This window comes from Actinia tenebrosa, unplaced genomic scaffold (assembly GCF_029948245.1).
Source record: "Actinia tenebrosa isolate PJP-AT-01 unplaced genomic scaffold, QUT_ActTen_1.0 PGA_scaffold3__52_contigs__length_22856419, whole genome shotgun sequence".
NCBI lineage: Eukaryota > Metazoa > Cnidaria > Anthozoa > Actiniaria > Actiniidae > Actinia > Actinia tenebrosa.
In genome coordinates, this window is record NW_028292580.1 from 18,730,747 (window position 1) to 18,746,284 (window position 15,538).

Sequence of the window (15,538 nt, forward strand, 5' to 3'; positions counted from 1 at the left end):
TTACACGTTTGACCTGGTAGTTTGACGAATTGGAATCCCGGATTTTGACAGCCTCCCGCTCTACTCAATCAAAGTTACAGTAGCTGGGGTCGTCATTCGCCAGAATTCCGCAGTGCACTGAACTCCTAAATATTCGCGTGGAAAACTTTTGGAGCTTTGAACAGCACATCTGAAATGTCGAAACCAGCTATTGGATACTGGAATGTCCGTGGGGTAAGTGGTCATAAAAATCTACGAAAACTAATTTATTTCTTATACTGGTAGTTTAGTAAATTTTGTGTTTACATTCTTGTGCAAAGGTTTTGGAAATGTAGACTGTACAGCCTAGGATTGTTTCGTCGAGTTTAAGACCTTTTTCGCGCTCAAAACTTGAATGTTTTTAGCAATAATTGGAGATTTTCTAACATTCAATGAAGAAGGAATGATTTGCAACGCGATATGTTTATTTTGAAAACTGACATTCTTTTTCATATATACAATGAATACAAGCTTATAAAACTTTTCCATTTTAAATTTTCAGTAGTATCGTATCCCATAGCTTTTTATAACCTTGTTTCGAAAGATTGACAACCCGTTCGTCAGTGACTGACGATACAGTACCAAAGTCTAGAAATCTTTCTTGCGTATTAAGATTCAAATTCGTGACCCAAGAATGTTCAATAAATTATTAACTACACCTTTTGCCGTTCATTAACAGAAAATGTACATTCATTTGTGCCAATAGTTGTATCAATAACGTGTAATGTACTTTCATCAACACCACAAGTAACATCATTAGCGCGGATCAACTTTCAATAACGATAATTGAATATGCGTGTACATTCATAGGCATCAATGGACAATCAATAGCGCGTTCGTACATTCATATGCGCGGAATGTATTTTCTTGTGCGCGAAATTCAACTTCAATAACACCAAAAGACATACAATTGCATTTATGGACAATCATTTACCCAAAAGTGAAAATTCATTAGTGCTATTAGCATAATCATTGACAATCAATAACGCGCTTGGACAATCATGAGGGTCAACGTTATATTCTATAGCGCGGTTTGACAAACATTTGCATGATTCGAATGAACAATAAGAGAAATAAAACAATCATTAGCGATTTTTAAAAAAAAACTATTTTAGCCTTCAATTTCTTCGCCATTTATACATCGTGGCAAATACGTTTGCATATATCTGAACCACTGATCACATTTAGCGATAGCGATGGTTGCCACATTTCTCTGGAACCCTTCCATTAGCAACTGCTTTCTGTAGTGACCTAGAGCAATCTCTTTTCGTCTTGCCTTAGCCCGATAGTTCGTATGTTGTTGGATCTCTGGACGGCTGATGTCGGCTTTAATTGCTGCTTTAAGTGAGCTAATTGCTATTCTCCTACGCAGCCGCTATTATGGAGGCAGTTTCCTGAGCTTTTTATATGTTTTAAAGTGATAAAAAAGAACATCGCTAATGATTGTTTTATTTCTCTTATTGTTCATTCGAATCATGCAAATGTTTGTCGAACCACGCTATAGAATATAACGTTGACCCTCATGATTGTCCAAGCGCGTTATTGATTGTCAATGATTATGCTAATAGCACTAATGAATTTTCACTTTTGGGTAAATGATTGTCCATAAATGCAATTGTTTGTCATTTTGGTTTAATTGAAGTTGAATTTCGCACACAAGAAAATACAATTCGCGCATATGAATGTACAAACGCGCTATTGATTGTCCATTGATGCCTATGAATGTACACGCATATTCAATTATCGTTATTGAAAGTTGATCCGCGCTAATGATGTTACTTGTGGTGTTGATGAAAGTACATTACACGTTATTGATACAACTATTGGCACAAATGAATGTACATTTTCTGTTAATGAACAGCAAAAGGTGTACTTGAAAGACTAATTTATGCCCCAAGCGGCCGTTTGCTTGCGGTAAACATAAATATTTAAAGTGATGATACGTTTTATTTTAATTCTATAATTTGAACTAAATTATTTAGGGACACTCCGTTAGTGTAGAATAAAGATACACATCCTTAACAAGCGTGATGCTAGAAAAACTTAAAATGATTCGGAATGTTTTTTTAATTTAGAAAAATAAGACTTGAAAATAGTTCCCAGAATAGAAAAGTACATGGGCTTCGTAGAGGTTTCTAATACGGCAGGCATGCGCATTTGAGAGTAACGTTTGCTTTTACTTGCTTTTCTTGTAAGGAAGGCTGTGATCTAATCATTTTGTTTTGTCTGCAGCTCGCTGAAGGCATCTTATACTTGTTGAACTACACTAAGACCGACTACGAACTAGTGGAATACGTTACTGGAGATGGTAAGTTGCGTGACGGAAGGGGATAACACAAACATGCATTGAAAGTTACCTTTATTTTCACCAACGCGAAGTCAGGGCACGACTTACTGACGGCTAACTGTTCTTTGTAGTCTTGTTTGGCAACGATGCATGCAACTTATTCATAGTTTCTTTGTTATTGTGCGCAGGTCCAGACTATAACAAGGATGGCTGGCTTTCTGTAAAGGAAAAACTTGGTCTTCCATTCCCAAATGTAAATAACAAAATGCTTCAGCCGTATGAACTACTTCCGACGAATTCCGATTCGGCCGACTCAAGAGAAAATCACTCTTAAGAGAGTATTTTTTCACGTTTCTGTAGTGCTAATTTTTCTTCTTCTCCAATTATTAGTTACCTTACTACGTTGAAGGAGATTTGAAGTTTACCCAAAGTCTAGCAGTAAGTATACTTATATTAGAGAGTTTTAGATTGACGCCAGTTGATCAGTGAAAAATTCTTCTAAATAACTGAAAAGGAATCGCAAAAAAATCCAAGTAGTAGAAAAACAAAAGAATATTTTTTTTTGTGAAATGAAAGTTTGCATCAGGTAAAGTAAAATACAACAAAAAACGATGAAAACGTGGTAACGTTTGCCGTTTGCGGGAAGAAAAAAGTCAATCTAAAACTCTTTATTAACTTTGAATCTCCGACATAAAAGACTCTTTTAGCTTAGGCGCAATGCTTTCCCATTTCAGACCACTTGTCATTCCCTAGAGTATCATTTCTTTGTTTAATGGTTTTGGGGTACAGACCTCTTTACCTTGGGTGTATTGTTTTCTCATTCCAGACCACGTGTCATTCCCTAGAGTATTATTTCTTTGTTTAATGGTTTTGGGGTACAGACCTCTTTAGCTTGGGTGTATTGTTTTCTCATTTCAGACCATGTGTCATTCCCTAGAGTAGTATTTCAGTGTTTAACGGTTGCACATGAGAATAAGACACATGAATATGGATACAACTATAACAAAGAATCTTATTCTCAAGAGAATGACACATGGTTTGAAATGGTCTATCATAACAAGATGGATTTTCTCAAACTATACAACTTTTCTTACTTCAATAACAAGATGCATTATGATCTAGATTCATTAAAAACAACACCATATAAGGCATGATGAACAAAAGATGTTTATACCCAAGCTAGACCACAATGCACTAATTTCGCTTTCTCAAAAGAAACTGGGACTCGTACCTAGGCGGATTTGCTCGGATCACTTGAATCTTTGGGCGAGGGTTTTTCTAAAATTTATTTAATCATGTGATGAGCGCCACAGGTTTGTTAGCCACTGGCTACCCTCTGGAGTAAAACAAGGACGACTTTATTTAGTTTAAAGGCTCGCTTTAGAAGTTTGTAATCGTCACCGCGTTATGGCGCGCTCTGATTTGTTTAAAACTGTGCTGTATCAGTAAACTTGGTACGTTGCTAACGCCATCCGCGCACAGGCGCCTGCTTCGCAAAATAGAGAGAACATCATGGAAAACTTCATCTTTACATTTGTTTTCTTTCTGCATAATTTAAGTAATAGAACAGCTTTTTTAATTGTGACCAGAAATTTTTTTTTACTTGTTACTTTTCATTCATTTCTAGATAATGCGACACATCGCAAGCAAACATGATCTTTGTAAGTACCGCTCTTATCGTAACAAGTCAATATTTAAAAAAGCACGTTATCTTTCTCAAGTCGAATGCAAGAGATCATAGTGAAGCCACTTAACCCGTGAAATAGATATAGGACTAATGCGCGTTAGTAGGCCCGAATTCCATTGTTTTCTTTTGTGTCTACCGTATATACTCGAATAAGCGCCTCCCCCGAATAAGCGCCCTCATTGGACAAAAAAATTAATAAGCGCCTCCCCCGAATAAGCGCGTCGCACATTAAGGGGGCGCTTATTCGGAGAATTGTGCATATTGCTACAATCTGACTAAATCGCTCACATTTTAATGAACAAAAGTTGATAGAACACATGTACACCACGTTAATATATAGAAAATTAACATAAGTGCTTCTTCTCGTTATAGTATACTAATACCAGTACTGTTGTAGTAGTATAACATTGATACTAAAGAAAAGCATACTTTGACAGTTGTGTACGCGTTTCCTCCCATTAAATAAGCGCCTCCCTCGATAAGCGCATCCGCCGAATAAGCGCCCCGTTCTAGACGTGAAAATTTTAATAAGCTCCGGGGCGCTTATTCGAGTAAATACGGTATTTGACTTTTACACGTTGACTAACCTTTTTTATTTAACGGGTTAAATACCTTCACTCTAACATCATTCAGGATCAAAAAAGTGTAGCTTATTCAAATTACAATGGTTTATGATCCTGGTAGAAACATTGCTTGATTTTTTACTCTAATTGTTCTTTTCTCAGGTGGAAAAACCGTAGAACAAAGAGCGTTCTGTGATTGCCTTAGTCTAGAAGTGAGTCACAATTGGCACGATAAAATATTATAGTGATTTATGAGCTTCATCAGTACTTCGATCCGAGATGATAACAGATGACCATAATACATACATTGGTGTTGTTACTGCTGATGGTGATGATGATGATGGCGGTGATGGTAGTGATGATGGTGGCAGTGATGGTTATTGGGATGATGCTGATGGCGGTGATGATGATGATGATGATGATGGCAGTGATGGTGGAGATAATGATGCTGGTTGTTTGGGGTAATGGTGATGATGATGATGGCAGTGATGGTAGAGGTAGTGATGCTGGTTGTTAGGGGTAATGGTGATGATGATGGTGGTGATGATGATGGCGGTGATGATGGTGATAATGATGATGGCGGTGATGGTGGAGGTAGTGATGCTGGTTGTTAGTGGTAATGGTGATGATGATGATGGCAGTGATGGTGGAAGTAGTGATACTGGCTGTTTCGGGTAATGGTGATTATGATGATAGCAGTGATGGTGGAGGTAATGATGCTGGCTGTTGCGGGTAATGAAAGCGGTGTCGGTAATGATAGAGTTGTAGTGGATTATTCTTTTAGTTTTATTAAAAACAGCGATTTTCTTTTCGTAGTCTTTAGATTTCATCCTGGGTTTTGTCAAGGCAACCTACTTCTGCCAGAATTTTGTAAGTAATAGAAATAAGAAAAAGAAATAACGAACTAAAGAATGAATAAATGAAAGCAGAAAGGATGGTAGGAACGAAGGAAGAAGAAAAGGAGGGCATAAATAAATGAAGGAAAGAAGGAAGTAGGCAGGAGGAATGAATTAAGAAAGGAAGAAAGGAAGAAAGAAAGGAAGGAAGGAAGAAAGCAAGCAAGGAAGAAAGGATGGAAGGAGGGAAGGAAGAAATTAAAGAAAGAATGAAGAATTCAAACAGAGAAGGAAAAAAGGTACTATAGGAAATACTCTGCTGTCTTGTAGTTTTATTCTTGCCACTGATACAGAGCTCTTAAGCTTGGGCGTTATGCGTTCCCATTTCAGAGCAAGCGTCATTTCCTAGAGTATCACTTCTTTGCTTAACAGTGGCACATGAGAAGACAAACATCCATACAGCTCAAACAAAGAATCTTGTTCTCAAGAGAATGACACGTGGTCTGCCTGTAAAAACATTATGCTCAAGCTAACGAGGTGTATTTTCCGTATCGTAGGACGAAGATATCAAAGTATACTTGAAGAACATTCGCACCAACGTCAAAAGATTTGCTAACTATCTGGGAGAGAAACCTTACATGACAGGCCAGGATGTGAGCTGAATAAAAATACTAGTTTACAAGAATAGCTTGATCGTTAAATAACTATACAATATTGGTGCAATTTTCATAGACATGCGACTTCTGTGCCTCCGAGTTGCACGCTAAAATTTGTTTTTTCGCTGCCGCCAGTCAAAAATATGAGGTAGTATGAGGTACCGACTGATTAGGTTTGATTGACGGCAGCGAAAGACCAAATTTCTGGCTGCAACTGGGAGACACAGAGTTCGCATGTTTATGAAAATTGCAGTAACATTAATACACTTGACTTACTATACTCATCCACTGCTTTCCTTCGGTCCGAAAGCTTCAAATTCGTAGTCGTACTGTAGCCGTATCGTATCTTACCGTAGCCGTAACTACGCGTTGTAATTGCGACGAATCACATGCGAAAGTGGGAAGCCATTTCAATGTCGCGGCATGTCGTACCGCGTACGTGCTGTAATTCAGTACCGTATGTTTCCCACTCTTACGATAACCATTCTTACGGGAAGCCATTTCGATGTCTTGGCATGTCGTACCGTGTACGTGTTGTAATTCAGTACCGTTTGTTTCCCACTCTTACGACAACCATTCTTATGGGAAGCCATTTCGATGTCGCGGCATGTCGTACCGTGTACGTACTGTAAGTCAGTACCGTTTGTTTCCCACTCTTACGATAACCCATCTTATGGGAAGCCATTTCAATGTTACGGCATGGTGTACCGTGTACGTGGCGTAAGTCAGTACCGTGTTTCCCACTCATACGAAAACTGTAATTGTAATTGCGACGAATCACATGCGAAAGTGGGAAGCCATTTCAATGTCTAGGCATGTCGTACCGTGTACGTGCTGTAATTCAGTACCGTATGTTTCCCACTCTTACGATAACCAATCTTTTGGGAAGCCATTTCAATCTTACGGCATGGCGTACCGTGTACATAATGCTTTAAGTCAGTACAGTGTTTCCCACTCATACGAAAACTGCTCTAAGACTGGAAGCTCTGGCAACATATCTGTAATTTATGATCATTTTATCTTTGGGTATCTTTCTAGATCACTTTCGCTGACTTCATGTTCTGGGAAGCCATGGACCAGCTTCGTACTCTTGACCCTACTGTCTTTGATGAGCATCCAAACCTCAAGGTAAGGATCAAGTAATCACGACAGCTGTTGTACCGGTTAATAGACCTTTATATCTCAGGCGTAATGTTTTCCCATTTCAGACCATGTGTCATTCCCTACAGTATCATTTCTTTGTTTAACGGTTGCGCATGTTGCCTCAATCAAACAATCCTATTCTCAAGGAAATGACGTGGTCTGAAATGGGGAAACATTGCGCCCAAGATAAAGAGGATTATTTGATGCATGGGTGACGTTAACTGCTTGCCTCTCACCGCTATGGTATAGGTTCGAGCAGCGCAGACTGGATCATATTTGAGTCGAGATATTTTGATTTGTTGTTCTCCCCCTTTTGCCACGAGGGTTTTCTCCGGGTTCTCCTGTTTCCTTCCTTCCAATCAACATGCGAGTTGAGTGTTATATGTTGTGAATATGGTTGTAAAATATTAGTAAATTCTTGTATCATATGTGAGTTGAGTTTGTCTGATGTGTTTTTCTCTCTCCTGCTACGGGAGTTTCTTCGGCTTTTCCGGTTTTTTCCCCTCAGTAACATGCAACATTTGAGTTGAGTGTTATATGTTGCAAATACAAAATGTTTGATGCATGCATTTGTTTAGATGTCCGAAAACATTTGATATTTCGCGCAATGGTTTACTTTTATGCTGGAAATAAAATATTGATACAACACGTTTGTAATTTTTGTTGTTGCAGAACTACATGAAAAGGATAGCAGTAAGTAACACCTCTTGCTTGTAGACTAGTAATATGTATGCCTGCCTGCCTGCCTGCCTGCCTGCCTTTTTACTTCATATATCTGTTGTTGTTTTTTAATATTACAGGAATTGCCTGGAATGAAAGAATATCTATCTTTTCAAGAGTCAAGTGCTCGTCCAATCAGCAACAAGATGGCCAAATGGGGAACCAAGTTCATTGCCAGGCCTAGCAACTAAGAACAAGAGCGAGAAACAGCCGAACGCAATTCGTGTTTATTGACTGCATTCTTGATGGATATAAAACGATCATGGTTCATAAACCCTTTTCAAGTGATTATCTTAATACGAGGTTAACCAGTAAATACAAAACGAAGTGGCACAAATTTATCAAGTGTGATTTATTTTATATGTCGTTAGCTTCACATTCAAAATAATTTTGAAAGGGTTACCTCTTGATTATTCATCACTATTTTTAATTATTAATATGTTATTCTTCGATTGCACGTTACGTCATCGCGGCCATGTTGGTGCCATTTAACAAAAGATTTCTCATGAGCATCCATTGTTAACGGCACCACAATGGACGCCATGCTTTTGTCTTTTGACTCTCTTGAGAATGCTTGCAACCGATCAATTGATGATATAATTAAACATTTGCCCAAACTATGGTAGTTTTATTAGAATTTTGTACAAACTATACTCCGTCTATGCATAGCACAATCCGTTCAAAACAAATTAACTCGACCTTTTAATTTCTACTATTTATAAAACAAGGCTTGTATTTTACATTTCACTAGGAAACAAAGTTGAACGATTGGAATTCGCCTACCATGGAGGTTGAAATTTCAAACCGTCTTCCTCAGTATTTATGCACTTTAAAAGCTTTGTTCTTTTGAGAGCATCCTCTTTAATTACCTAAGTAAATCCGCTACGGGAAAGGAAAGCGACGAGGTTTCCTTTTTGAATAAATTTATTCATTCGCTTTTGAATAGTGCAGGTACAATGGCAATACGAAATTTCGAATTGGCAAATTGGAAAACTTTAAGTAGTATACAACGTGTGACTATACGCCACGCGAAAAGAAAAAAGAAAAAAAAAAAAAAACCCAGAAAAAAACAACCTTTAATTTCGTAAACTAATTGCTATTTTTCACTCCTCCGCCGTACATCTGATTCTATTTAATTTCCTTCAACCTAAGTCCTTGGATTGGTAATCTTTTTTTGTGCCACTGTCATAAATCTTAACGACTTATGTAAATATTATTTTTTTACCCCAACTGATTGCCTAGAGGCAAAATAACTTTCATTTGATTATTGCCTTAATGTGATTTTAGTTTTCACACCAGGAATTCATTAACCTTTTCTATTATTCTCTCTAAAGTATATACAAATAATGATTAAGTTTCCCTCGTGAGACGCTTGATAACTCAATGTTATGCTATTTTGCAGATTTTGACGTAAGGTTTTTTTCAATAGAATCGAAGGGCAGACGTAAAGTCGTTCCATTTTGTTCGTCAGCAACCGAGATATTCGTACATCGAGAAGTATTGGATGTCTTTCGGGTTTCCTTGTTCGGTGCACCACTCATTTTATCGTACAAATACGTAAGAATCCTTTTAAAACCATTCCTATATTCGGAACTGAAGATGGTAAAAATCACCGGGTTGAAAACCGAATTACAATACGTAAAAAGCCAGCAGATAATGACTGCTTTTTCGAAACCTTGAATAGAAAACCCATCTCCAAAGTCTGCCCAAAGCCATACAAGTTGGTTTGGAAGCATGAATATAGCAAAAATCGTTACTATTGTAATGAACATTTTCGTTGCTTTTTTATTGGACTGGTTTTCTTTTAGTTGGCTCTCGCTGTATCTCCTTTTTCTATTTGCATTTTCATTCCTCTCTTTTCTACTCTTCTTTTTTTGATCTTTGCTAAAGTCGATGAACGGCGCTTGCATAATAGACGTTTTGCGGGTTGATTTGTAGAGATTCTTCAATGCTAGGTAGTACATCCTGACCATAAATGGAAGAGGGATCCCATATTGCACAAGGAATAAAACAACAGTGTAGCATTTTCTATAAACATTAGGCCATACCTCTGAGCACGAACCATTCTGCAACTCCAACATACTTGCATAAGGTGAAACTACAATTGCTGCAAAGATATGAATACAAATGATTGCAATTTTGATAACTTTAGAAGTCAAACGAGGCTTAAAAGGATGCATGATCAATCGGTATCGGTCGAACGATATCAACGCCAGTGTTAAGGCTGATGAAGTTGCTGTCATGGTGGCTGCAGGCCATAGAGTCTTGCACAAAAATCCACCGTAAAGCCAAACGTAGCCGTTGTCCTCAAGTACAAAATCAAACGGTATGCTAATAACAGGAGTCAAGATGTCACATATAGCCAGGTTCAGAATAAGATAGTTTGATGAGGTGCGCATTTTTCGAGTGGAACAAATGACATACGCAACCATTCCATTCCCAAAGATGCTGCCAAACAGAATCAAAAAGTAGAAACTGATTTTGATTGATCTGAACTCTACCGATTCACCGAGACTTGGAAAATCAGCTGTATGATTTGTTGGAACGGATGCATTTACATCGCTTTTTGACTCCATGATGGTAAGGTCGTAGCTTGTAGCTTTATGTGCCGTGTATAGGTCTGCAAGCACTGAAAAAATTGGGGTGATTTTCCTTGGCCGTTAATAGATGGTATCAATGTTTTTTTTTTCTTCGGGGCTTTTAGTTATTGATAAAGAATGTTAATCGTATTCGTCGTTCAACTCGTACAATGCTTACGTTGGCAGCAACTGAGACTACGAGCTTCTAACCTTGCAAGGCAATTCCGTATGTAGTGCTTGGCAAAGTATACCAGATGACGTTTTGCTTTCGACACTTCTCTTTGTCTGGTACAGCTTCTCTTTAAATCTTACCATTACCAGCTTACAGCACGCAAGCTATATCACAAATGCCTGGTCTGTTTGTATCGTTAGCTCACATACTTACATATGTAACTATAGAATTGCGGTGAAGACAAACACACCGCTAAGAACCGAAGAAAGGTTTCCTGATAATTTTAACTATTTACGGATATCACCCTCTTGCGATGAAGCCAAAATCTGTTTAGAATTAGACTCCAGATTTAGCGGATGCACTCTTTTTCATTCTATACTGTAGAACGTTTTTTAGTTTAGATTTGGAAGAGGTTGCCAATCACTGTCCACTGACTCGTGTCTGTAAAGAACAGTTGATCTGCATGAATTTTTTCCTTTTTTCCTTAGATGTGTCCTTTGATTTAGAAAATAGCAGACATCCCTGTATGTATTTTTTTCCCAGTGCATTGAAATCCCGAAGAAACGGTTGACAGACAGGTAGATATGAAGCGCTTATCCTGCTAAGCCAAGCTTAGGTCAAAGACACAAAACCCTAGGGTTTTTTCTACACTTGAGATGAATAATAAGTATGATCTGTTTTTAGGCCTTTGAGCAAACAGTGTTGGCATTTTCAGTACAAATTAGTCCTTAGCACCAAGGATACAAATCTCAAATATGTTTGTACAAAGGTTCCAAAACCTCTCAGTTTATCTTGACAATTTATTATACGCGCGACCAGTTTGTCAGTGACCCTTCAGATGGAGATCTTGAGTTAAAACATTAATGCATACCCTGTTTATATACATACTAGACAAAACCTCGTGTTTTTTTTTTTTTTTTGTTTTTTGTTTTGTAATCAAACCAGTCCGGAAGGTCCGGTAATGTCTTTTTAATCTAATTAAAAAAAAGCGTTACACATGTTAATTTGCCCTGCGCTTTAAAAGTAAACAAATGATTGTTGCCACATCGTTCTGGAGTCGCGAACTGGGCGCAAACTACTGGTGGTAAATCATATATTGCCTGTTCTTAAGTTCAACACATCAAAAATGCAATAACCAAGTATTCATTCTTAAATTTTATTGAACGAAAGTGCATATATATTTACCGATTTTCCTTCGGTAGGTTCAAAACTTTTGAAGCGGAAGAACAAGTCTTTGACATTCAATATGAAACGCTTAAATTAAGCTTGTAGCTCAGTAGGGGAGAAAAAAAAAAAAAAAAAAAAAAGAAAGAAAGAAAACGAGTTGCAAAAGCAAGATATGAATGGAACTAGGAAATCTAAACTCTGTTTTAAAAAGGTAAAAATATTTTGGGATCAAATATTATTCCTTTTCGTACGAAATAAAGAAAGATGCAACAAGCGATTTGTTTGTTTGTTTAGTCATAACTTAAAAAGTAAGCTTTTTGCCTCTTCGCTCGAGGAATAACTCATAAATATTATTGACCCGGTAAACTGAAACACAAACACCCGCCAAATTATGTCGTGACTCTTCTGTCGTCAGGAAATCTTAAGTGACTCTTCTGTCGTCAGGAAATTTTAAGTAGAAAAGTAGCTGTATTCGAAAGTAAAAAGTACACATTTACACGGCTCTCATGAAGTGTATATATATTTAATGATGTAGATACGATGTCTAAATAAAGCATTATTTTTATTACATCGCATTTGTCACGCATTCTATTTACCAATCTCGTTTCTTTTGTTAACCCAAGAAACACTTATGGTAATAAACATTAAAAAAACATTATTATTCTTCTCCATTAACACGGTCTGGAAAGATAGTGACCTTGGAAGATAGTTCATCTTCATTATCGTAATTAGATTATCCGTCAAGGATAGGGTAATAGCAGCGAACTAGTTGGGCACTTAATGCGCATCCCTACTGGTGCCATTTATTATTCATCGAGATCCAACATGCGGCGCTTCATAAGGAGAATAACCATAGCATTCCGCGGCTAGCAAATGGTATCGCAGTTCAACAAAATGACGAGCGAGTAGTGATGATTTGGTACAAGTGGTATGCGACAAAGAAGCTTTGGTAGAGCAGTTTTCGTATGAGTGTGAAAAGCGCGCGGCACAAACCCGGTAGTGACAGGGCATGGCATACGCCACACCAATCAAATTGCACGAGAATTTACTCTGCATCCAAATGCTCGGAACACCGCACGAACATGGCTTGGACATGCTCACGCCAAGATCACGGCACTGCCAGTCCAATCACATTGCGCAAGAAAGCAATCAGCCAATTAAAAGTCTAGAAAACATCGCCGCCACGGTCACGGCAAGGCACGCATACGGCATTGTGAAGGCATGCGCGGTTTTCACTGGGGCTAGTCAGTCTTTTTTTTTTTTTCCTTTTCCGCGCGCGAGCAAGAATAAATGACTGGGCACTACACTGATGACGTAACAATGCAATTGAAGTCTTTGAGTGTAGAATTAGCTTATACATATTATTATATAGGCTGACAACTTTTATTTAACACCGTTTTTTGCAAGAAAATTGAAGAATCATCAACCATGGCAAGTATATACATATACATATATATAGATATATATATATATATTAGGATTTTAAGATAATTTATCTTGACAATATTTATTATATCTTATCGAAACACTAACCATTTTTATTTTCGCTGGGCACTTTTAGATTCTCAATTTCTCGTTTAAAAAAATTTTCCAAAGCTTAAATTTTAATTTCTACATCTTGTATATATTTATTTTTTCAGATGAGTTTATTTTACTGGCTCCTGATGTGGTGCCTGCCAAGTTTGAATGATTTGAATTTCGATTTTCCAATCTGCGAACGCAGCAAAATGTGAGTTTTGCAGCAGCTTTGATTGAAAAAAATGCAAAATGTTACTTGATGTAACCTTACGCAGGCAACCTAAGTGGTACGCTTTCATGAGGGCCGGGGATCAAAGAGGGAGGAGCTGGCGACGGACGACTTTAAAAGTGAAGGTCATCGCAATGAGATGTAGCATATTTTTTCCCACTATAGATCGACTCTGTCTTGAACCTCAAAAGTGAAAAAAGATCATTTATTGCACTATTCACTATTTATTTTGTTTAGTGTGGTTATTTTCTGCTTAGAAATATTTTCATTCTAGGTCAACTCTAGGTCTCTCAAAAAATACATGCACCAATTCTAAGACGATAAAACCTGCTAAACAAGCTGTAACGAGTACACTGCAAAAATGCCATATTAGAAAAAGCGTCAGAAATGAAGATTTTGACTTTCAGCTGCAACGAGTAGTAAAGTGTCTTGTGCGAACATGGACTGAAGAGATAAAAACAGCGGAAACCCAAGAACGACGTGCTATTTCTTCGCAGGTCAGTGGGCACCGCACTCGCTTATTTGCACCATTAAAAAAAACAAATGATTAGCTTCGGCGTAATGTTTTTCCCATTTCAGACCACGTGTCTTTCCCTAGAGAATAATATTCCTTGTTTGAGTTGTATCTATATTCATAAATATTCTCATATGCACATGTTAAACAAATTACGAATGATTAGGTAATACCACTTGGTCCGGAAAATACCTGCTTTGACCTTCGAATGGGAAAATATGGCGAAACAACAAAGTCCTGAACATTCTTGATGACAAAATACATTAGCGCAGTCTTTTTCTGCTAATGAGTAACTTCATGATTTGTTAGTATCAAGTTTACGATATTAATAAGGTTTAAATCATCATATGTCAAAGATAATAATTATCAGCAGTGCGAAAAGGCCAATGCCACGAAGTCAGGAGGCTCTTCTGTTGGACTCGCTACACATGCACTACCACTACATTAACTATTTACAAAAACACATCATTAAACTCACATGTTGATTTTTACGCTGGGTACGTGAAAAGCCGAAGGGTGCAGAAAAACTTCCGAGAATCGAGGGCGCAACCCCATGCATGAAAAACGCAGCAATGAGAGACAGCGCTATAACGTACAGCGCATGCCAACCATGCCACATCATAGAAATATGATAAGAATATGCACAGATTATTAATTCTTGCCAAAAGATTACCAGTTAAATAAAACTTCTAAAGCAAATTAACTCACGAACAAAAACACTTCGCATACTGATCGATCAAGCTGTGACAATGCACGCTTTGAATGTTTGGAGCAGCCTCCAATTCTCATAGATCTCTGAGTCAAGGAAAAAGACTTCATGATATCCTTCGAGTTAGACAAGTGTGAGCGCTCGCTGCCGTTACCGAGTCAATGAAAATGCTAGATTATCAAGATTAGAGAAATTTATCGATGTCGTGCCGTGACCGTGACGGCACAGAGGACGAGTATTTTCACTTATCATGTCAATTTGCTCGCTTCTCTTTTCCTAGACTATTGGTCGGATGCTGTCTGACCGTACAAGATGTTGTAACTTCATGATGTTGTCTTACCTCAGCGGTGCTGGTGTGATGATAGTGGGTTGGACACTGCAGTTCTTCATTATATACCACAGAAGAGGACCCTAGGAGGCTACAAGGCTGAGATCAAAGGTAAGGGAAGAAGATATTCTGAGATATTGCTTGCTTGCTTGCTTGCTTGCTTGCTTGCTTGCTTGCTTGCTTGCTTCCTTCCTTCCTTCCTTCCTTCCTTTCTTTCTTCCTTCCTTTCTTCCTTCCTTCCTTCCTTTCTTTCTTCCTTTCTTCCTTTCTTAATTCATTCCTCCTGCCTACTTCCTTCTTTCCTTCATTTATTTATGCCCTCCTTTTCTTCTTCCTTCGTTCCTACCATCCTTTCTGCTTTCATTTATTCATTCTTTAGTTCGTTATTTCTTTTTCTTATTTCTATTACTTA

The 15,538-nt window shown here is 37.8% G+C and overlaps 2 protein-coding genes across 2 annotated transcripts; one reads left to right on the forward strand and one right to left on the reverse strand.

Annotated features, from left to right (window-relative positions):
• Positions 1-23: 23 nt before the first annotated feature.
• Positions 24-8,530, forward strand: LOC148908805 (glutathione S-transferase Mu 2-like). The gene is made up of 11 exons (XM_089035095.1): positions 24-213; positions 2,251-2,326; positions 2,494-2,558; positions 2,696-2,743; positions 3,933-3,966; positions 4,718-4,767; positions 5,372-5,425; positions 5,949-6,044; positions 7,086-7,175; positions 7,863-7,883; positions 7,991-8,530. The coding sequence occupies exons 1-11, from the start codon at positions 175-177 to the stop codon at positions 8,099-8,101; spliced, it is 684 nt and encodes a 227-aa protein (XP_088891221.1). The 5' UTR covers positions 24-174; the 3' UTR covers positions 8,102-8,530.
• Positions 8,531-8,682: 152 nt separating this feature from the next.
• On the reverse strand, positions 8,683-11,527 carry LOC116306840 (neuropeptide FF receptor 2-like). Its single transcript, XM_031716960.2, has one exon. It carries the CDS (start codon positions 10,484-10,486, stop codon positions 9,302-9,304), a length of 1,185 nt encoding a protein of 394 aa, XP_031572820.2. The 5' UTR covers positions 10,487-11,527; the 3' UTR covers positions 8,683-9,301.
• Positions 11,528-15,538: the final 4,011 nt, after the last annotated feature.

Bases quoted from the DNA above. Each gene is read 5' to 3' on its own strand.
- LOC148908805 (XM_089035095.1), top strand. From the start codon at position 175: ATGTCGAAACCAGCTATTGGATACTGGAATGTCCGTGGG. The intron at 214-2,250 runs GTAAGTGGTCAT...TTTTGTCTGCAG, and splicing joins GATACTGGAATGTCCGTGGG to CTCGCTGAAGGCATCTTATA. The intron at 2,744-3,932 runs GTAAGTATACTT...ATTCATTTCTAG, and splicing joins AGTTTACCCAAAGTCTAGCA to ATAATGCGACACATCGCAAG.
- LOC116306840 (XM_031716960.2), bottom strand. From the start codon at position 10,486: ATGGAGTCAAAAAGCGATGTAAATGCATCCGTTCCAACAAATCATACA.